At 39.0% G+C, this 22,311-nt stretch overlaps 1 protein-coding gene across 8 annotated transcripts in view; it reads left to right on the forward strand.

Annotated features, from left to right (window-relative positions):
- The window catches only part of SPECC1 (sperm antigen with calponin homology and coiled-coil domains 1), a 286,055-nt gene that overhangs the window by 182,382 nt on the left and 81,362 nt on the right, over positions 1-22,311 (forward strand). For 6 of the 8 annotated variants that reach the window (XM_075196912.1, XM_075196915.1, XM_075196914.1 and 3 more), the window contains 3 exons: positions 3,424-3,631; positions 5,069-5,142; positions 6,021-6,196. In XM_075196912.1, the coding sequence (XP_075053013.1) occupies positions 3,424-3,631; positions 5,069-5,142; positions 6,021-6,196 (458 nt within the window). Of the gene's footprint in view, positions 1-3,423; positions 3,632-5,068; positions 5,143-6,020; positions 6,197-12,611; positions 12,690-13,598; positions 14,321-22,311 lie in introns of those variants that run through there. The other 2 variants (XM_075196917.1, XM_075196918.1) reach the window with 2 other exon arrangements.

The raw sequence follows: 22,311 nt of genomic DNA on the forward strand, positions 1-22,311 counted from the left end.
GCTGATTGGGAGAGGGTACAGTAAAGGTGTGCTAATACGCCTTTTGTGCTATATAGAGCAGGGGGCAGCCGCAGATACACCTCTATTGCAACTGCTTTTTCCCCGGTGCAAGATTTGTGCTGTTGATGATTAAAAAAAATAACACAAGCGGGAACCACTCTGTGCTGCCAGCATAGGCTTCTATTGGCAAAATCAGGGGGGTGAAAAGCATTGGGTCTCCCTAGAAATGTAACTACCAGCGCTAGGCTATGCCAGCCAAGACTGGAGGCACTGTAACCAGAAAGCTGTAGCGTGGGGCTCTTCTGCCATAATACCAACCAGCCCTTGGCCGGACAGCAGGGGACTGAATTTCCTAGAGCGAAAGGATTAAAAAAACAATATGCGGTTCCCAAGCATGTGATAGCACTAGGCCTATTCACACAGCACTGGGCAGCTGGATTTTTCTGTTAAAGAAATCTTTTTATTATATTTTACATTAACAGTACAATGTAATGTCAAACTAGACAGACTCCTATTCACTCATAGCAAATTGTCAGCTTGATGGGGCAAATGATAATTTTGGTGCATGTATTCCAGTGGTCTTGATGATCTTATCTGGTACCTGCAGCTGATAATGGGGAACATATACAGGGCATGGAGATCTGGTAAGATTTAGCTGAACAGTTCTACTGATAAATATGTATATTTTTATACAACAGAGAATTAATTTGTCCTTCCACTAGTGTTGGCGATGCAAGTTGTCTCCATATACTTGTTATCGTTTTTTTTAGCATAAGATGACATCGGTCCCAAAAAGACTTTCATGTTTCTCGGGGACCAATTCCTCTATTATTCCCAGAAGACACAAGTTTGGAGAGCAGACATTATGCAGTAGAGACAGACATTCATTGGCCTCTAATCAGAAAGGTCTAATAACTGTACAGTCACATACTAAAGAGAAAAGTACGTTTGAAGCAAGCATGTAAAGCATATGTTATATGTTTCTTGCTAGTTTTATAATATGTATGATAGAGACATGTAACTTGAATGTCTAGTCCCCTTATAAGTTTTCCTCCCATTCAGGTAGGTATATAGATCTTCCTCTTTGCATAACCATCAATAGCTGGATCTGGAGGGATTCTTACCAAGAGACCACATAAGGAAAAAGTGCATCTTATCAGATCAGAATCTGAGATTTGCTCCAAAGTTATAACTTTACGTATTTGCTACATCTGTCCAAACTGAGCCATAATGCACATCTCAACTGCAGGAACCTAAATAAACAATTGTATGGGACCGTAAATTCAGATTTAAGCTTTTCAAAGGATTTTCCGTTTGTGAGATGTCACTATGCAGCTAATACAAATGCTTAATTTCATACCTTGTCCATATATGAACCTCTGGAATACTAGTCAGCTCCCAAAGTCTGGGATTAAACCACAATGGAATGTTCGGAGACCTCACCAGATCCTCACTGAGGAATAATCTTGATGTAAATGTCCGGACAGCCACTGATAACCTAATTAAGCCAACCCCTAATCATGTAGGTTGTCCTGATATCTCTGTTCAAAATGATTGGTTTCATATCATCCTACCTCTATCACAGACAGAACCCCCCGTCCCCACTGATCGCTGTCTATTCTTTTGTAAATCTAGATACCCCTCTCTCTGTGCAGTCCCAGAACATGGTTATGACTTTCCAAAAAAAAAAGACTATAGGGCATTTCAAGCAAGTCGGCTATGAGGCATAAATATAGGGGAGAGTAGAAGACCAGTGCAAAGGCTTTGTACAAAAGAATGCAACTATAGCCACATTACCTAGAACGTATTTGCCATAGAAGGAGGATACTTATCAGAGAATCACTCTGACTTTGAATGAGCTACAGAAGTCAGTGACTGCTATTAGATAATGCACATGGGTCACTGTCTAAGGCAATTCCACAGAAAGGGTCTTTATTCGGGCATTGTTTGCAAAGGCTTGGAAAATGTGTCCGGAAAATACTATAGAGACTAAAGTGACCTTTTTAGTGTTGAATGCCAAGAGGCATCATCATGTCACGTGGATGCTTTTCAGCATCAATGGGAAGCTGAATGGTGTGCGTTACAGACAAATTCTGGAGAAAACCATATTACCATCTACCAGAAAGGTCAAACTGGAGAGGGAGAAGAATGCAACCCAAAGCCCAATGCAAGTACTCCCCATCTAACCTCACCCAACCTAATAGGCAAATATTGCTCCATTGTGGTGTTCAACATTAATAGATACGTATCCAAATTATTATATTTAGTTTTGTTAATTTTTATTACTTCCTGGTTTACTTCTTTATTTTGGGGGGGGGGGGGGGGAATCTATGGAGATGAATATTTGACTCCAGATATATAAAATATATAAAAATTACCACTCCAAAAAAAATACACACAAACCTATTGGGGAAACAAACCACGTGAATTGTTGACAGTGTTTTAAAACCAGTGGTAAAGCCATCTTTCCTTTTAACCTAGTAGGATGCCTGCTAAGTCTTTTTCCCTCCTCCCTTGCTACAGACACTGGTAAAGACTTAAATGACTAAATTAACCAATTAACCACTGTTGAAGCAAATGGTGAATATATTTTATTTTTGGTAAACGATTGAACTACCAGACATTTTTAAAGATGACAGTTGAAATAAAAAATGCACATTGTTGATGATACGAGGGGCCCATAAGACAGCATAAAATGTGCATAATGTAATGATTCCATAGTTAGTACTCCATTTCCCGGGAAGGTCATAGATTTTAAATATTTGGCCCTTGGTTTTCCGGTCACTGACAATGTTACTGTATATCAAAAGGGACAATGTTCACTGAGCCATGTCTCATGTTTAGTGGATGCAATTTCTGCTATGCGTTATTTGCTATTTATACTAATTGTTTTTTCTTAAAGAGGATTATTTGCAGTATCGACTTAAATACACCATAAACCACAGTTTATAAATGAGCCATAACATTGTATTTGCTGGCATTCTGAAACCTATACATAAAGTTCTTTCCTCTTCTTTATTTAATATTTATTGGTGTTTCAACGTTGTAATATCCTTTGCTCATTAAACACTGAGAAGCCAGCAATAGTGAGATTACTGGATACAAACTATCTGTGCTAAGACTGTGAAAAAAGTGTTGTGTTTCTATTCTAATTGCTTGTCAATGCAGCCTGCAAACAGCCAGCAGACAAAGTCAAAAGGTTTGGGTTCTGTTTTGTAGTTTGTGATCGTTATTTTCAAATAAACAAAAATGCAAAGCTGCATAAAAGTGAAGATGTAATGTATTTTTTTTGTTTGTTTGTTTTTTCCAGTTTTCATAAACTGAAAAAATCCATTTTGTTTTCTATAAATTGGTTTTATTTGTTTTGTGGGTAAGGGCAAGGGAGAGGAGTGGTTCTGTAAGCTTATAAACTCTGTTCCTCAGGTGGAGACTGAATGCCATGACCTGAAAGAACTGGGGGACCAGAGGGAAGAACAGCTCCAGTCTGCCAATAAGAAGCTGCTGGAGAACAGCTGCGGGAGAGAATCTGAAATCAAGGACATGAAGGACACCATATTTGAGCTGGAAGACCAAGTGGAGCAGCATCGTGCTGTCAAATTACACAACAACCAACTCATCAGTGACCTGGAAAGTACGTACATGAGGGAGACGTTATCATGCACCAAAAAACAGAGATTTGGGAGTTTGTGTTAATTTTACAAAACACCATAAGTTTCACATTGGAGGGACTGGTGAGCACTGAATATTAAGAGCGTTCATTAGAATATTCTCTATTTAAATACACTCCTTCCTATGGGAGTGTTGCATCCTCCCAGTACCAATTAAGGCCATGTCTGATCCATCCAAACTATAATATAATGCACAAGGGCACCCCAATCTTACAGACCACCCCCCTTTTGAAATTAGGCCTCTTGGCGTAATGATGATTTTTACCATTATAATGTATGGACAGCTATCGGGGGCGTTTATGAGTGCTGGTGCACTGTGGAAAGGTGTGTAACCCATGGTAATCAGATGTTTGCTTTTATTTTCTATACGGCACACGAAAAAATAAGTTTGTATCTGACTGGTTGATATGGGGGTTACAGCATATTTTTCCCCTGCACCAGGTATGTCCCCCCACTGTCTATCCGGCCTATACAATTTAACAGAAAACAGAAAGGCAATAACTATAGGTAAGACTGTGGAAACTTGGTTCCAGTGTCATGTCCCAGATTTTTACCAGAAACTTAGAGGTTTGGCAGCATATGGGAAAACAAAACATTTTATTAATGTGATTTTTCAGTGGAAAGGCAGAATCAAAGTGATTTCAATGAATAGAAAAGAACAGGAAATGGGAAAAACAATCTGCATTTTTTTATTTTAATTTTGTAACCTGGAAAACAAAAGATGCAGTGAAGGCATGGATGGGAAAAATTACAAAGCAGGAAAGTGGTGACTTGTCTTTGTATGCCATAGAAAGGTTATTTTGTCTGGTGAAAAAATATTTCTTCAAACAAAATATGAATATGAAATTTGACGCTTTTAAGTGCTCCTTCTTTTCGTTAGACACCAGTGAGAATGTAAAAGAAAAATACTGTAAACTTCTAAGAATTTTTATAGCATCCAGGTGCATGAAAATTGATGCTATTTTTTTCTTACTCCGAAACAGCGGTTTTTAAAGAGAAACACATGCATGACCAAAGGAGATAACGTTTAATAGATGTGTGTTACAACTAGCATATCACAGTTCTGCAAGAGGGGTTAACTGGGGACACAAAGGATTAGGGGTAGGATTCAGAAGGCTATATCATAAGTTAGGGTTAGCTACAGTTAGGCTGTGGCAAGTATAATGTGACATCACATTGAAGTCTATGGGGAAACTGTGTTTAGTAGCAGTACAAGGCACTTCTAAACATTGTGCACAAAATGCTACACATCTCCTGTATTTCTTGTAGATAACATTGCTAGACATTTCTTTATTTTTAGTTGGGAAACAGTGCCACATGCTGGCCGCAATGCAGCATTGCATCAGTTAGTAATTCCATTATATTACATGCAGATTAAAACCTGTGTTTTTATTGTTTAGACAAAATTGATAAACTGGAAGAACAAAAACAAGATCTGGAAAGACAAATGAAGCTTCTAACTAAACAGATGAAGGTAAGTTTCAATGAAAGTTTTATTTTTTTACATGTGGCTTTATTGTTAAACTGGATCTTTGAGGCATACTGATCAATTATTATTATTTATTATTATTATTAGTTAAATGTCCTGGAGGTGGGAGTGGGAACAGATAATGAGTCTGGCAGCAGCTGTTGGCAGACCGTCGGGTCAGTAACAAGTGTAGGTAGACATAAAGATGAAGATGTAGGGATAAGGGAAGTGCTTTCAACAGAAAGAGAGAGAGCGGGGAGGAGATGGGACGAATATTTCAGTCTCAGAAATATTTAGTTTAAGAAAGTGATTTAATATATTTAGCAGAACAGTTTAGCTCTTTGTTTAAATGGACCCAAGGAAAATGTTAAATATATACATCTTCACAACACCCAGATTAAATCTATGACCAGCAATTATATAGAAAATATCTTGTCACAGGCCCAAGTGTGCACAACTTTATTTGGACATGTTGGGGAAAAAAAACATAACCATGCTGATAATACATGTAAAGTGAGTTAAAGTTTATCTTTAGTGTTTTGCTGCTCTCTAATGCTAGGTACACACTGAAGAATTTTCGAACCAACGTGTTATCTCAAACGATTGTACCTACGACTGAAAGTCTGATCAGTCTGACGATTCATGTGTACACACTGACACGATTTACCTTCAGATCTGTGCTCTTCATCTGGTCTTTGATCTCTTTCTGTAGTCTTTCGACCATCGTGTCACTATACACAAAACCCAACTTCCAACCGAACGGTTGTATGTCGGCTGATTTTCCCGGTTATTGGACGAAAACGCTCCAGTGTGTACCTAGCCTAAGTGTTGACCAGATAGTGTATCGTTACAATCTTGATAAGCGTTGACTTCACTCCACACAGGAGGATGCTGAGGAGTGGAAGCGCTTCCAGGCAGACCTGCAGACAGCGGTGGTGGTAGCTAATGACATCAAGTGTGAATCTCAGCAGGAGTTGCGTGCTGTGAAACGGAGGCTGCAGGAAGAGGAAGAGAAGAGTTCCCGACTTCGCTGCGAGCTGGAAGACATGCAGGGGAGCAGGTCAGGCTGGCTCTGGTTAACCATTTATTTCTGGTCTATCCTGAGATTTATGTATTTACTAGCAGTCCTGTAAATCCTCACACATCCTGACTGGTACCGAGTATTTCCCAGCTCACTGCAATGTCTATATGATGCTGGTTATTCTTCCACATTTTTTTTCAAACACACTATATCATCATCATCATCACCATTTATTTATATAGCGCCACTAATTCCGCAGCGCTGTACAGAGAACTCACTCATATCAGTCCTTGCCCCATTGGGGCTTACAGTCTAAATTCCTCAACATACACACAGACAGACACACAGACTAGGGTCAATTTTGATAGCAGCCAATTAACCTACTAGTATGTTTTTGGAGTGTGGGAGGAAACCGGAGCACCTGGAGGAAACCTACACAAAACACTGGGAGAACATACAAACTCCACACAGATAAGGCCATGGTCGGGAATTGAACTCATGACCCCAGTGCTGTGAGGCAGAAGTGCTAACCACTGAGCCACCGTGCTGCCACTATATATAATCTATTCAATGTAGCGGCATGTTCCACTCAAACTTTCCCAAAGTCAAATGTTATACGTGTCATGTATACACTTTTTTTTCTATTACACAGAATGTTTTTTACTATTGGCATTAAATGAGCCAAGTTAGTGGTGAATCCTCTGGTCTATAGAAAACACCCTACTGCACAATAAGCAGCGTGTGTGGTGTAGTGGTTACTTGGTATCTGGGAATTGAACATACAAAATGATCTGTTGCCCCAGAGATTTTATTTTTTCAAACAATAGTTTGAGCTTTTGTGTAATTTGGGGGAACGGGTGATGCTGAAAGAGAAAAAGGGGGAGACAAGTAAAGAGGTAACATGTCAATTATTACAATGTTGTACACAACAAATATCCAAGTGTCAAGGACAGAGGCCAGAGATAAATAGATAAATCTAGGTTGTTAACAAGGCAAACTGCTGAGGTGTCCCAAATTGGAGGGGGAGGGGGGACTGAGGAAAGTTAGTACAGGAAGGTAGGGGAATGGGGAAGTAGAGTTGGGGTGGAAGTGTGGAGAGAGAGTGGGTGAGAGCTCTCAAAACAAGTCAAGAAATAGAGATCAAAGTCCATCCAGGAATGCTGCATCAACAGAAATTGATTGGAACTGTCATGGAGAATACTGGTGATATTTTTGAGTTTATTCATCATCATCATCATCATCAGTTTATATAGCGCCACAGTGCTGTACAGAGAACTCACTCACATCAGTCCCTGCCCCATTGGGGCTTACAGTCTAAATTCCCTAACACAAACACAGAAAGAGAGAGAGACTAGGGTCAATTTAGATAGCAGCCAATTAACCTACTAGTATGTTTTTGGAGTGTAGGAGGAAATCGGAGCATCCGGAGGAAACCCACGCAAACACGGGGAGAACATGCAAACTCCACACAGATAAGGCCATGGTTGGGAATTGAACTCATGACCCCAGTGGTGTGAGGCAGAAGTGCTAACCACTAGGCCACTGAGCTGCCCCATTTGCCAAACTTTGTTGATTAGGGTTATAATAGAGGGGAGATCAGGATTTTTCCAATTATGTGCAATTAGACACCTACCTGCATTAAGAATGCGGTTAGGGAGTTTCCAGAGCGATCTATGGATTCGAGGAGGGCGAAGCAGGAGATAGAAGGAGAGGTGATAGGGGGAAGTAGCACACCTCTTGCCAGAAGGGCTCAATTTTCGGACAGTACCACCAAACATGAGACAGGGTTCCCCGTTGGCCACAGTTACGCCAGCAAAGGTCCAATAGGGTCTGGTATATAGCCTTGAGTCTGAAAGGGACCAACCAAGCAGCACCGAAAAAGAAGTTTGTTTGATTTTTTCCTTAGTTCGAGTACAGATGGAGGATTTAGCAGTAGTTTCTAGGGTAGCAACCCATTCGTCTTCTTCCAAAGACCCGTAGATGTTCTCCCAGCGGAACTCATGGGGTTCTTAGCTGGGAGATTGTAACCCATTAGAATAGAGTAGAAAGTGGAATTAATTCTAAGTCCCTTGGAGGAGGACCTATGTAAACAAAACGTCTCCAATGGGGTAATGGAGTAGAGAGAGCACAGGACAATTTGGCTGTTGTAGAGGTGACGTATCTGGAGGTACTGTTTAAAAAGGTGTTGGGCAGAAGGGGAAGGCGATCGTGAAGCTCAGAGAAGTAGCCCATTGGGATAATATCAGAAAGAAATGTAAAATTAAGTTTCTTCCATGCAGAGAAACCCTTAGGATTGAGACCAGGGGGTAAATGTATTGACCAGTGCTTTTTGCAGTTTGCTGATATTCGGCGAGTTTGACAGCTGATTTTGAAACGGCAAGATTAACCTTTAAACATATTGCCGTTTTAAAATTAGCCGTCAAACTTGGCGAATATTGTCGAGTTACAAGAAGCACTGGTCAATACATTTACCCCCAGGTGGGAAAAATGGGTTATGCCACAGTGGATCATCCATTTCACATGGTCAGTCAGTTAGAAAGTATGGGTGCAATATTTTCATATAGTAAGGGGGAAATGAACTGTGGGAGGGAGATGGTGATGAGAGGATAAGTCCTTTGGGGTCCCTGCCTGAAGGTCGTAGAGTTCTGCATGGGTGTACTTATTTTCTCCTTGATGAAAGGTTTTTCACATTAAAAACCATTCTTGCGTTATAACAGTGATCAAGTAAGGGATGTCCCTAATGTGTGTACTGAGTGAAGCATTGATATTCCTGCATTTAGCAGTCAGTATGTCACTTCTTGCTGCTAGCTTTGGAGGTCAGCCAGAAAGTCTACAGGTAGGCAGGTTAGAAAAAGAGTAATATACGTTCAATTCTACTAAAACCTGGCACTTACAGTGAACAGCCAATCTACTATGCTTCAGGGCTCTGCTTGTTTTACTAGTCTGTAATACGCTTTATACACATACACGTAACAATCTTATTACAGCAAATGTAAATTTATGAAACGGATTACTTCAATGCTTGTGCAAACATTGACTGCTTTACACTGAACAGTGTGTGTGTGTGTGTGTGTGTATATATATATATATATATATATATATATATATATATATATATATATATATATATATATATATATATATGTATATGTGTGTGTGACACAAGGTTGGGTATGATATCACTGTATATAGTTGTACAAGCTGTGACATAGTGACACAATGTAGTACAGGCAGCATCTACACCCCTCTCCACCACATGGGGTAGTTGGGGTTATAAATAGTTGCACTCCTTGGCCTCCCCTCTATACATACCTACATACATTATACCCGCTCTGTGTATGCGCTTGTGTTAATCCATACGTGTTTTATTTGTGTTTTCAGCTTAATCAAGGACGTTTTGTTCTTTAGCCCCTTCTTCAATATATAAATGTTAATGATGTTTTGCTTTTGATTAATTTCTGCTATTTTAATGAAAATCTATATATTGCAAATGTCTTTTGTACAGCAAAATGCCCGTGACCTATGAGTGTCCCTTTGTGTCCATCCCCAAATCCTAACAAAATCCTGTGTATACAAAGTAGAGTGTTCTGTCCAGGTGTGTCCTTGTAGCAATCAGAGCTCCTCTCTGTACCCATCTCTCCTCCATTTACATGCCAAACAGCAGAGCAGATGAGATGTTATATACACCTGTGTGTACGTAGCCCAAGAGACCGACTCCTCTTGATTCTTAGTACTGTACTATTCTGATTTCCACAGGAAGGTAACTTCTGCTCAGTCTCTGCTAAATTATATTTATTTAAATTTAAATTTTTCTTAAGGTTCAGCAATGATTTGTGGCCATTCTGCCTTGAGCACTGGTTGATTAATTATTAACACTGAGAATCTATAACATTCGTTTTACTACTTATTAATCCACCTGTGCTTCCAGGAGGTGATCCACACTATGTGCCTGGGTGTGAGAACCAATTTGTTTTTTGGTTATGTATTTATTTATATATTTTTTTAAACTATCAGATATTAATTGTTGATCACAAATGCTCCGTTTTAAAATGCCTCAAACAGCTCCTCTTCCTGCATATGATGTCCAGTAAAAACAAACATATGAATTGAGTGTTGAATAGGTTTATAGGATGACTAATTCCTCTGACGGTGAAGGAGATTCAAACATCCAGCACCAAAAGCTATTGCTGGCTGGTGAATGAATGATATGGAGGGTGGGTCCAGATTACCAGTTACCCCCCACAATTCAAATTAATTCCAGTGTAAACTGAGAGGGAAAACACACTCTTATTAGTGAATATATCTAATTAATGATGGTTAATGACAAGGAAATATATATCTGCTATTCAAATTTAAATTTGATATTTAAACTTCATATAATATGCCATGGTTGAAGGAAAGCTGTATCCATCACACTAATGAAGCATTCCCTACATGCAGTGTAAGCAGCGTTTTAAGTCTTTGATTATTCCAACACTCCAGGTGACTTTAACATTTGACCTTTAGCAGAAACCACAGCATGAGGCTGTTCAACCAATAATTAAGGTGATGTTCTGTATGTACGACAGCTTCTGAACAGCTTCAGAATGATAATTAGCACAGAGTTTTGACAGTATTAATCAGCACTGGAAAGAAATATAAAACACTGCTAAATGTATCACTGACTTAATTCTTTTACATCAGTCTTTGTGTTCAATTGTAGCTTGGGCAAAATCCTGTGAATGCCTCTTGTGTGCAAATTGTGATCTTATTGTTTTCTGCTTCTGTTTGTATTTACATACTTGTAACTGTCCAACTGTGTCTGAAATAATTTGTGAAATTGATTTATTGAACATTTACTGAAAGGTAGGATAAGAGGTAGTCAGAACATATACTGTCTACTATATCCTGCATGGCTAGAAAATGTAATCAGTACAGTATATAACATGTTTGGTTCAGTATCTGCTCTCTTTAGCACTGAAATGTGTCTGGGGACAGACTGAAAGACTTTTCTGAGGGCAGAAGTCACTGTAGCCATGTATACATAAACATGGAACAGTCATATTATGTCAGTAGAAACTGGGGGTTCTGCCATGTGTTTGTAGTGATGAGTCTGCGTGTTTTGTGTCTGTTTGAATATACACACTTTCCTCCGTCTCCTCATTAGTCTCTCTGTAAGCTGGCGCCAGTATTCAAATATTTCCCTTTATTTTCATATTGTTCAGTTCCACAAATTGACTTTATAATTTTGTGATGCCAAACACAAAAATATTGATATAAACTTTGTGTTCAGCACAAATAGAATTCCATCGCTATTATCCAAACAAGCATCACTAAGCTACAGATCAAGCTGGTGTCATGTTGGGGGAACATTTATTTGTATGTGTTTGTAAAATTTTAATTCTGCAGTTTGGATATGGGTAAACTTCCAAATGGACAACTAACTTTAGTATTGTGTTATTTATTTTTCACTTTGATTCTTCTGCAATTATTTAAAACACTTTTTAAGTTGGTGAATTTTTCTAGGCACCTTTTACTTATTTATTTTTTCAACATATGTAGATTTTTAGATATTTGGGCTACATTATACAAATACAAGGCAAGTCTTCTAAAGCAGACCTGTCACCAGGTCTCATGATTAAATTGCTTTTGCCTTGCTGCATAGTATCTTGTAACCCCTGTTAACCCTGGAAGAGCATTGTTTCAGTGGTTTATACTCTCTTCTGGGCAGGCTTCCACTGGCTTGCACAGTAGGGGAGCTCTGATGTGTAAAGGAAGCCTACCCAGGACCAAGCATAGTGTATTCTGAAAGCTCACAGTAGTAGGTGAATCAGGCTGTCATTGTAATGAGTTCCCAGGCTGTAACTCACAGCTCTGCCGTTGTACAAGCTTGAGGAAGCATACCTAGGAGAGAACATGGCACATAAACAGTGTTTCAATACACTCCTGCACAAAACACTATGTAGTAAATTAAAAAAATATCAGGTGACCGGTCCTCGTAAAGATGAGGAGAAGGTGGTCATGCCAGTCCGAAATGGAATATATGAAAGTGTTTCTCTTTGGTTCAGTGGAACTAAGCACTTTCAAAATGAATGCCGATGGTAGCGGTTTCCGTTCATTCATATGACCTTTGGGTGTTCAGTATGATGCTTCTCTGAAAAGTCTGATTGATAAATAGCACAGTAACAGGAATCCTGATGGTATGAGAAGGACCTCCTGTCATAGTCCGAGAGTTTCTTTAGTATCATTATATACATAAAAGTCCGAGTTTAGAAGACATGAGGGCAGGGAATCGTTTTGGAAGGCCACTTGCAGCCTATGGCGCGCTAGTTGGACATACCTGCTGTTTAGACCCTTCACAATTTAAATGTCTATGGATTAGAATCCAGCAATGAATTACTCTATCGGCACATAGGCTTCCTGTATAGGACATACATCCTTGGCTGGCCTCTGATGTGCTCCTTCTGCTGTTAAGGGGGAAAACGATGCTCACGGTTCGAGATCTCCTAAGAACTGGCAGATTAAATTCCGATGCAAGCAACAAGAATCAGAGGTAAGATACTGTAAAAGGGACACAAGGGTGTAATACTGCACTCAACAATACTTCTGCAGCTGTGGGTTTATTTAGCTGTGTTCTAATATTTTTTTATGAGTGCAATTAATTGAATGTACAGTTTATGGACTGTCATTCACAACTTGTATTGTTTTCATATTGTTTTAGTTCTGCAATATTTTAGCTAAAAGTACACCCTTTGTTGTACTGTCAACATTATCTTGTCAAAATAAATTCTAAAGTTATGTTCAGTGCAGTTTATCTGCGGTGAACTGCTGCTATAGGCAAAGTATATGTGTTGGTTGTTGGAGGTAGAGGGGCAGTTTCTTTTTAGATCTCTAATTCTGGGTTCATAAAATCAGGATAGTAAGATTGAAATACTACCTACATATGCCACCTATCTCCTGTTTTTAGTTATAACATTTGTGCCAGCTACAGATCTCCTAGGATTACAATGTCCTTGAAATGACCTTCTGAGTTTATTTTATTATATCTGAACAGTGTTGGCATTTCTAATTTTACCTGTAGCCCTCACAAACCTATAAATATATAAACTGTTCTTTTCTTGTTTAATCTCAAACAGTGTAAATCAAGTCTTAATAAATGATTGCATTGATTTGGCAACAAATTCAGATTACCTTTTAAAATTCTGTTCCTTGTTTGTTTGTGCATTTAGCATTTTTTTTTTTGCCTATTTTGACTTTGTTGTGCTGTTTTTTTTTGTCCATGTCTGGCTACACGTGTGCTAAGTGTTGCAACTTTATACACACCCTCACATGCACAGGGCTCCTCTAGACAACAAGACTACTTGATTGTAATAGGAAGAACCGTCTCTTCTCTATCACATGTAATTAGTAACGGCATGCTGTACACGTGATCTCCTATAACACTTCTTCTCTGTCTTTGCAGTTTTGCTGCCTGTGCCAGCTAGCAGCAGGATGACGCTGCACCGATGGATCCAGAAAGCAGCGGACTTTAGTCAGAGCCAAATCTCAGAGCCATATTTTTCAGTGTCTTGTTCTGTACTATTATGTTGTTAAGAAGATAACTTCTGCCGTTTATAGTTATTGTTTAACAAGAGAAAATGCTGTACTGTATATATTTGTCTCATGAGATCAGATTGCATTTCTGGCTGTGCTTTTGTGAGATCAACTTTTTTCTGTTTACCATATAGATATTGTGTTTATGTAACATTTTGGTATTTATACTAATTTCTTTACTTCTTGTTCATCACATGCATACTCCACTTTTTAACATATGAGAAATATATATATATATATATATATATACTGCAGTATTTTTGTCTTCCAGTGTCCATTTATAAGGATATTTATTATGGTTTTTTTTGGTTGTTTTGTATTTTTTACTGGAAATGCTTGCAGCCATGTTTGGACAGGGCAGGAGAGTAGACCATGAGACGGATAGGTTGTGGCCATCACTCAGTTATAAATTTTGAATGCTGAACTGTATCATTTAGCCACTAGATGTCAGTGTGTCATTTCTAAAGGTCCATTGGACATGTTTTGAGACACTTCCACTAAGCTTGCACTAAGCAGAAAGTATCGAAGTGTATCTATATTTTTGAATATTTATATCATGTTGCATTGAAAATAAAGAATGTGTAATTCACAGCTGTCACTGTTGTTCTAGTGTTGCATCCCTTTAATAAGTATTATTCCTTAAATTAGTTTTCCTCTATAATTAGAACCTCCTTAAGAGCTGAAAACAGGTTTATTGTATGAAATTCTCCACATATATATATATACGTCTGAATTAAATTATTGCCTTGTATATACTTTGTCTTTTTTCTTTAATTTGCTTACAAATATTGAGTACCTCATCACAGATCAGGATTTTAGTTAAAATAAGACAAATGTAAAGATTGTAGAACTACTGAGTGATGAAACAATGTTCCCAATTCTTCTAAACTGGCCATTTTATTGTTAACCGTATTTGTATGTTATTTATTTTCATATTACAGTGTTCTCCCCAGAACATTTGCCAGCCGGGAGGCATAAAGAAGCAGCCGGGTGGGGGTAGTTGTAATACTTTGAAGATTGAAGTAATGCTATGAAGAATGTTGGAGTTATTGCCCACACCTGCCAGGACTGGTCAGACTGGTGGTCAGTGGTCTCACACACACTGCTGGCTGTAGTGCTCACATAGTGCCTGTTATAATAGGAGAAACAATGGTTTATTCTATTATTATAGGACTCTGTTGGGCTCCCAAGAACCGGGTGACAGGTAAAAACAGCCGGGTACAGCACTCAGGAAATAGGTGCTGGGGAGAACACTGTATTATATACGTACATTGTATCGTATATTTTATACAGCATTTTCTCGTCCTTGACATTCAAATGTCACCATTCCCCAAAACATTTGGGCTTATTTACTTTTCAGTAATTATTAGTTTGCCCTTATTATAACTGGGGGTTCATTGCAATATTCTGCATACAATGTGAATAGATGATTTAGACCAGGCCTGTCCAACCTGCGGCCCTCCAGGTGTTGTGAAACTACAAGCCCCAGCATGCTTTGCCAGTAGACAACCTGTTGATAGCTGGAAGGACATGCTAGGACTTGTAGTTTCACAACATCTGGAGGGCCGCAGGTTGGACAGGCCTGATTGAGACATACTGTGCTACTAAACAACACTGCAATGTATAACAATAGAGCAGCATTTCTCATTCCACTTCATTGATGTATTCCTCTGGTCTTGGATCACTTCTTCAAACCCAGCTGCTGGGTTGCTATGGCCCTACTTGGATATCTACAAGCCAGATTTGAATGACATTGGACAGTCAGCCCCATGTATAACACTATGAGTAGAAGATTGTATACGTTAAAGGTCAGTCCATGAAGTGATGTTCAAACTCAGGGGGCTACTGTGCAGCCTACTGCATAGCAACTGAACTGCTAGTCTATGAGCATAGAGCTGGGTACTAGAGGTATAGTGCCACAATCAGGGCAGAGAGGGGGACAGGATGGTCAGTATCGTAGATTACTACAAACCTATAAGTTGAAGATATTTCACACCAATGTCTTGTAAAGTACGGATTTAGGATGGTCTGGGATGTAAATTAAGTGTTACGTTGTTCTTCTGTATTTGCTCAGGATGCATCTTGATTCAGATTTGCCCAAAAAGGGTAAGCATCTGATTTAAATCAATGGGAGCTTGTGTTATGTAACCAAGTTATCCAAGGTGGGTTGTAGATTAGTGGGCCTATGTAATAACTGTGGGTAATAAAAACTGTCATATGTGATCTGTGCTAAGCCATGAGCCCCCAATGTAGATATTTGTTTCTGTGCTTGGTCTTCTACTGAAGTAATCACCATCCTAAGCGGGACACTTTTCAGTTACATTTTCTATTCAGCATAAACAGCAAACCAATGAAACGAAATGTTTTTATGTATGCAGCAAACCTCCTCCCCATGGAATATATATTTAGAACAGAGAATTAGCCGCTCGCCACATGTATACTTTCAGGGGCGCACAGAGGATTGTCGGTTTCTCCCCGCCGACCGAAACCCCCCCCCCCCCCAAAAAAAAACACGTTTCGCCAGCGCTGTCCTATACAGTAGCCGCGGACGCTTCTTTGACAGCGCCGCGGCTGCTGTATAGGACAGTGGCCACTTAGTTAGCGCAGGGGGGGTTTCTAGAGACTCAGAAACCCCCCCTGCGTGCGCCACTGACTTTATATCATGTCAAAGATATACTTGGAGTGTTGAGTTTGAGTTGGGAAGGTCTGGGCCCCGGGCTATCAGCCTAAACACCCGAATTATAATACACCAGAGACGTTTGCTTTCATCTTCTAAACAGCATTCGAAAAATCACAGAATCTGGTTGCTATGGGTTACAGCATATTGGACCATATAAATACGCCCCTTATAAACCTGTTCACTAGTCACAGAACTATTGTCCAATGGTGCTGGAGGGCCATGAGCACCACCATAGAGGAAGATAGATGGCAAGAGCTGAGAAAAGAAATTACCTCACTTTTTCTCTGTTTGTATTATTAAAGAAGGAGGAGACTTTGCATCTCCGAGAGGGATTGTGCCTAGATTACGAGTAAAGTTTTCTAAACCTGAATTTAAAAACTGCTACTAAACTCAACGTGCTCATTTCAGAGATTTTTTTCCCCCATTATTTGTGAAAATGTTCAAAATGTGCACAAGATGGAGTATGTGGAACTATACAATATTAAAAGATTAATAGGCTTGGCAAAGAGTAATATAAATGCTGTGAATAGAGTAAGAGTAATATAAATGCTGTGAATAGAGTAAGAGTAATATAAATGCTGTGATTAGGATAAGAGTAATATAAAGGCTGTGAATGGGATAGATTAGCATAAGAGTCCTTTAAAGCGTAGTTCACCTGTGACAGAGCTGCTGTTCTTCAGATCAGACTATTTTGGGTCTTGCCCCAAGGTGTTGTAGTGGGTGTGCTTTACCATCATTGGGACCCCTTACTCTTCAGTGGGATGAGAGTTATGTCTTCTGTTGATTGATGTCCTAGGCAGCTCCTTCCTGCTTTATTGTCAGATCTGTTAGTTATAGCTGGTAACACTTGTGTGAAATGCCTGCTGATATGTTCTTACAGATAGGTGCCTGTTTCTTTGATTAAATATATTGATTTAACTTATTACAGAGATAAGGGTATTGCACAGGCCCTTTTGAAGGTTAGATGCCAGCCCCGCGTGTCCTTGTCCATTATTTTCCTAACCTGACTTTGCACTACCTACCTAATTATGAACATTTGTACATTTTGCTATGAAATATGACACATGATTGGGGAAATTCCCTCTTTAGTACCTTATGTAGCCATTGTTTTGGAATGTGTTGAGGCATACAGCAGGGGAAATATGATGCATAGAAAGGAGGCTGTTATTATTCATATGTTTGCTTTCAGTTTCTAAACTCCACTAGAAAAATTACAGACTCTCTATTTAGTTTCTATGGGTAACACCACCTTTTGACTTTGCACCAGTTTTCATAAATGTATGTTTAACTGAAACAAATGTATTTTTATGAATTGCTTTGAAAGTAAAAAAATGATTGTAAACTGCCAACTTTATTGTTTTTTGTCAGCAATGAATATTTTGATGTTCTGCAAATTTAAATATTTTCCTACACAAAATAAAGTTTATGATGTATACCATTTTCTTTGTGGCTTGTTTTTAGTACAATTGATTTTTAACTGTTTGAATGATGCAGATAGAAAGCTGTTAGTGGTCTGTGTTATGTAAAAAAATGGTATTCAGTGAAACATAAAAAACAAGAAAAGTATTATTTGCTGCAAGTAGTTTAGTTTTTGTTTTTTTTTTAGAATATTTTGTTTCTCTATTTTCTCCAGGATAATGCCACCCAAAAACTGAAAATTCAGTTTTGCATGGAATTGTACATTATCTGACCCAAGGCAAATGATATTCTGAAAAAAATGTACAAGTGGATTTGCAGTTTGGGTGTAATTAGCCTTATAAGTTATAGACAATTTTGCATATATCAAGAGACTATATAGTGCCCATGGCTAACCGTTGATTTGTTATTGGTAAATGTCCATTCACACCCTGCAATCCGACAACTTATAGCAGATGTTTTTGCTAACTTTTTAAACACATTAGAGTCATGTGCCTTTTGACAATCATGTTTCACGTTGTTCAAGGGTCATTTTTAATTTGGGGGTGAAATAAGCAAAATAAAATAAAATACCAAATGTTGCATTATTACATTCAGGTAATCCGGTAGGTCCATTCATGCCTATAGTGGGCCCAAACAGGAGATACTCTCTACAGCTATGGCAAACCTGTTCACATTACAGTACAACATTGGGATGGTCGAGCTCCCTCCCCCATACACTTCCAGTTCATACAAATAAGTAGTTCATGGTAGAGTGTGTTTTACAACCCTGATCAAGGCCCGTCTCAGCAGAGGTGAGGAATATTATTATTGTAGAGGGCACCATAGGGATCTACATTGGTCAGTTGTGAGGGTGCATTAGTGTGAGTAGTATCAGTGGTAGTAGCCTAAGCTCTAATAAGGTCTTGGGTTTTCAGAGAGTGTCTAAAGATTTGAAGGTTGTGGGAAAGTTTGATTGTGCATGGTAGGGAATTCCACAAGTGAGTAGCAGCATGGGAGAAGACTTGTAGTCTGGTGTTGCCAGGTGATTACCAAAGTCAAGGCACAGGTCAGAGGTAGATGATCTAAGGGCGAGACAGATATGATATTTGAGATGTATGAAGGGATGGTATTGTTGAGGACTTTGAATTGGATTCTGGAGTACAAACGAATCCTGTGTAGGGATTTGCAAAGTGGTGCAGCGATGTGTAGCCGTAAGAGAGGAAGATCCGTCTTGCGGTGGCATTTCATTTGCTTGGAAGTGGGGATAGATGCGTGAGGGAAATTCCAGATAGCAGGAGGTTGCAACAGTCAAGGTGGGAGATGATGAAAGAATTGATGAGAGATTTAGTAGCATCTTGGGTATGAAAAGGATGTGTTCTTGCAATATGTCTAAGGTGGAGGCAACCGTACTGGGAGAGAGAGTGGATGTGAGGAATAAAGTAGATGGCGGAGTCCAGTGTGACACCAAGGCAGCAGGCTTGGGAGACTGAGGAAATTATGGTGTTATTAATGGTGGGCAGCACGTTGGGTTAGTGGTGAGATCAGGGATAGAGATGTAGATTTGGGGTTGTCATCATAGAGGTTGTATAAGCAAATTAGTTCTCCAAGTGAAGAGGTGTAGACTGAGCAAATTAGAGATTAATAACAGAGCCCAAAGGGACCCCAACAGATTGTGGCAGTGGGTGGGAGGATGTATCATAGGACCCTTACCGAGTGGTTCAATGGTGGGAAGTGAATCAGGAAAGAACTGTGTCATGAATGCCAATGCGATGAAGGGTGTGTAGAAGAAGAGGGTGATCAGCAGTATCAAAAGCAGTAGAGTGGTCCAGGAGGATGGGTCTGGTGAAATGACCCTTAGAGTTTACTGTAAGTAGATCAGTGATCACTTTTGTGAGAGCAGTTTCAGTGGAATGTTGGTGGCGGAAATCTGATTCCAGAGAGTCGAGAATGGAGTGAGAGGGGGAGAGAGAGAGAGACTGTTGTCAACTAGTCATTCAAGTAGTTAGGATACAAAGGGGAGTAGTAAAATAGTGCTGTGTTTTGATAGAGAGGATGGGCCGAGGATCATCTGGGTGGGATCTTTAAACGCATGAGATTACTAGTACTCCAAAAACATACTGGTAGGTTAATTGGCTGCTATCAAATTGACCCTAGTTTCTCTCTCTCTCTGTCTGTCTGTGTGTGTGTGTGTGTGTTAGGAAATTTAGACTGTAAGCTTCAATGTGGACAGGGACTGATGTGAGTGAGTTCTCTGTACAGCGCTGCGGAATTAGTGGCGCTATATAAATAAATGATGGTGATGAGATTAATGGGCTGCAGATACTTTGGTATTTTGTTTTATCTCAAACGTGTTAAATTGATTGGTAACCTGCTACTGCTAAGCACAGTGGCAAACTTACCCTAGTCTCTGTACCTCTAGGTCCTGAAGCTGCAATCAACCTGTGCTGTTATTGGGTGTTATTGTCCTGTTAGGTTTCAAACTGATTACTAGAGCAAGGCAGAAAATAACGCCTTATCGAGCAATAATAGCAACAGCTGTTAGTACCTTTGCAAATGGTACACTAACCTCCAGAAACTGGCTAGGTATTGTATACTAAGAACAAGCAGGAGTCTGTGCTGTACACTAGCCACCAGAAAGGGGCATGTAGTGTACGCTAGCTGCCAGGACGGGGCTCAGTATTGTATACATAACAACAGTAATATCATAAACTTGCCTGGGAATGGGGGTCTATATTGTACAATAGCTAACAGTAATGTGTCTTTTGGTTATTAGTTGCATTGTGCATGTAAATCAAAAAGGTCATATGTCCAGCTTGCTAATATTTGTCTTATAGCGTTTTGTTTGAAATATTCAGTTTTACTTTTATATCACAATTATTTAAAAAAAAAGTCTCGCCTTAGAATACAACAAATTGAGTTGACATAAAATGCTCTCAAGCTCAGCAATAACTTAACAAAGTTAGGAACCTGACGAGGACTTTCCACATCTTCCACAATAAGTCATTAATGATGCCTGAACAGGATGCACCGTATTAGTGAAATAGTGTATACTTGTTGGCCTAAGACTACTTATACTCTAGTAAGCTCATTTACTAATTGGCCCATAGCATGATATTGCCAGCTTTAGTGCATGTTTACATTTTGTTTATAATTTAGAACTGCTGGCTGTTTTTATTGTACACTAATGATCAACTATTCTCTGAAAATACTGTTTCCAACAAATGTCACACAATACTGTATTCACACATTGCTGAGTATGATTCTAACTTACATTTTGCTCTGGTTCGAAAATTGTCCCTATACCAGCTGCCACTATCCCATGTTACAATTACACCAGGTTATATTAAATGATAACTGGAGGTTAGCAGAACTGGCCCTAACTTCCTTTTCCCAATAACTGTTCCTACTAGTGTTCACCAGTTGTAAAGATCCCTGAAAATGTTTGTTTTTATAATTCTGATGAAGCACCCAGTACATAGCTTCTTATTCTCTATATTTAATGCAGTTCTCGCTATTAATTAACATAATTATTTAAAATGCAAAAACTGACTGTAATTCTCCCAGATGATGGGACAGGATGAGAGCACGCCGACTTGATCTTTGTAATGATGGTCCGCCAGCCACTGTGTCATTGTCTTGCATTGGTGGGTTTGATGTAGCGGTGAGTGGTATGTTGTGACATAAATTACGTTACCCGACCCTCCCACACGAGTTTGTAGACCTCCCTCTGCATCTCCTGCAGGGCAGGTCGAACAGACCGCTAAGTATAGTGTGTAGGCAGACTAACTAAGCAGCAAAGCGCCTCTAGAAATATATAATAATAATAATATAAACTGTTGTTAACTATGTCGTATAGGTAGCAGAGTATCTGATAATTTAATGTGTGTGTGTGTGAGAGTAAATAGTAATAATAATTTATTTATGAGGTGCCATAGTTTATGCAACGCTGTACAATCAGCTATACACAAACAGAACATAATACAAATAAACATTAGAAGAACAGAACAGACTATATATATATATATATATATATATATATATATATATATATATATATATATATAGTCTATGTTATTAAAGAAGCACATTTACTTTGCAAATATGAGTTAATAGCTATGTTCCGTTAACAAGTAATGTTGGTGATTGAAGTATACCGAGGCCTGTTAAGATTACATCACATGTAAAGCTTACATCAACCTTGTCACCAGCAATGAAATTATTTTCAAATTGGACACTTACCCCCTCCCTTTCCTTTTTCATTCTTTTTACGAACATTCCATTATCTCCTGGCCCCTCGTCTTCTCCTTCCTCCTCATTGTCCTAGAACTGTTAACACGGCCGATTTATAATTTTAGGCTATTGATTCATTTATTCCGTATAGGTGACTGCAACATACATTTCTTTTTTATCTCTTTTTTTTCCCTGTTCCTCTTATATTTCATAATGTTGTTTTTCTTCTGTACAATTGTGTAAAAACTTTAATAAAATGTAATTACATTTTTTT

The sequence above is a fragment of the Mixophyes fleayi genome, chromosome 2 (assembly GCF_038048845.1).
Source record: "Mixophyes fleayi isolate aMixFle1 chromosome 2, aMixFle1.hap1, whole genome shotgun sequence".
In the NCBI taxonomy this organism is placed as follows: Eukaryota; Metazoa; Chordata; class Amphibia; order Anura; family Limnodynastidae; genus Mixophyes; species Mixophyes fleayi.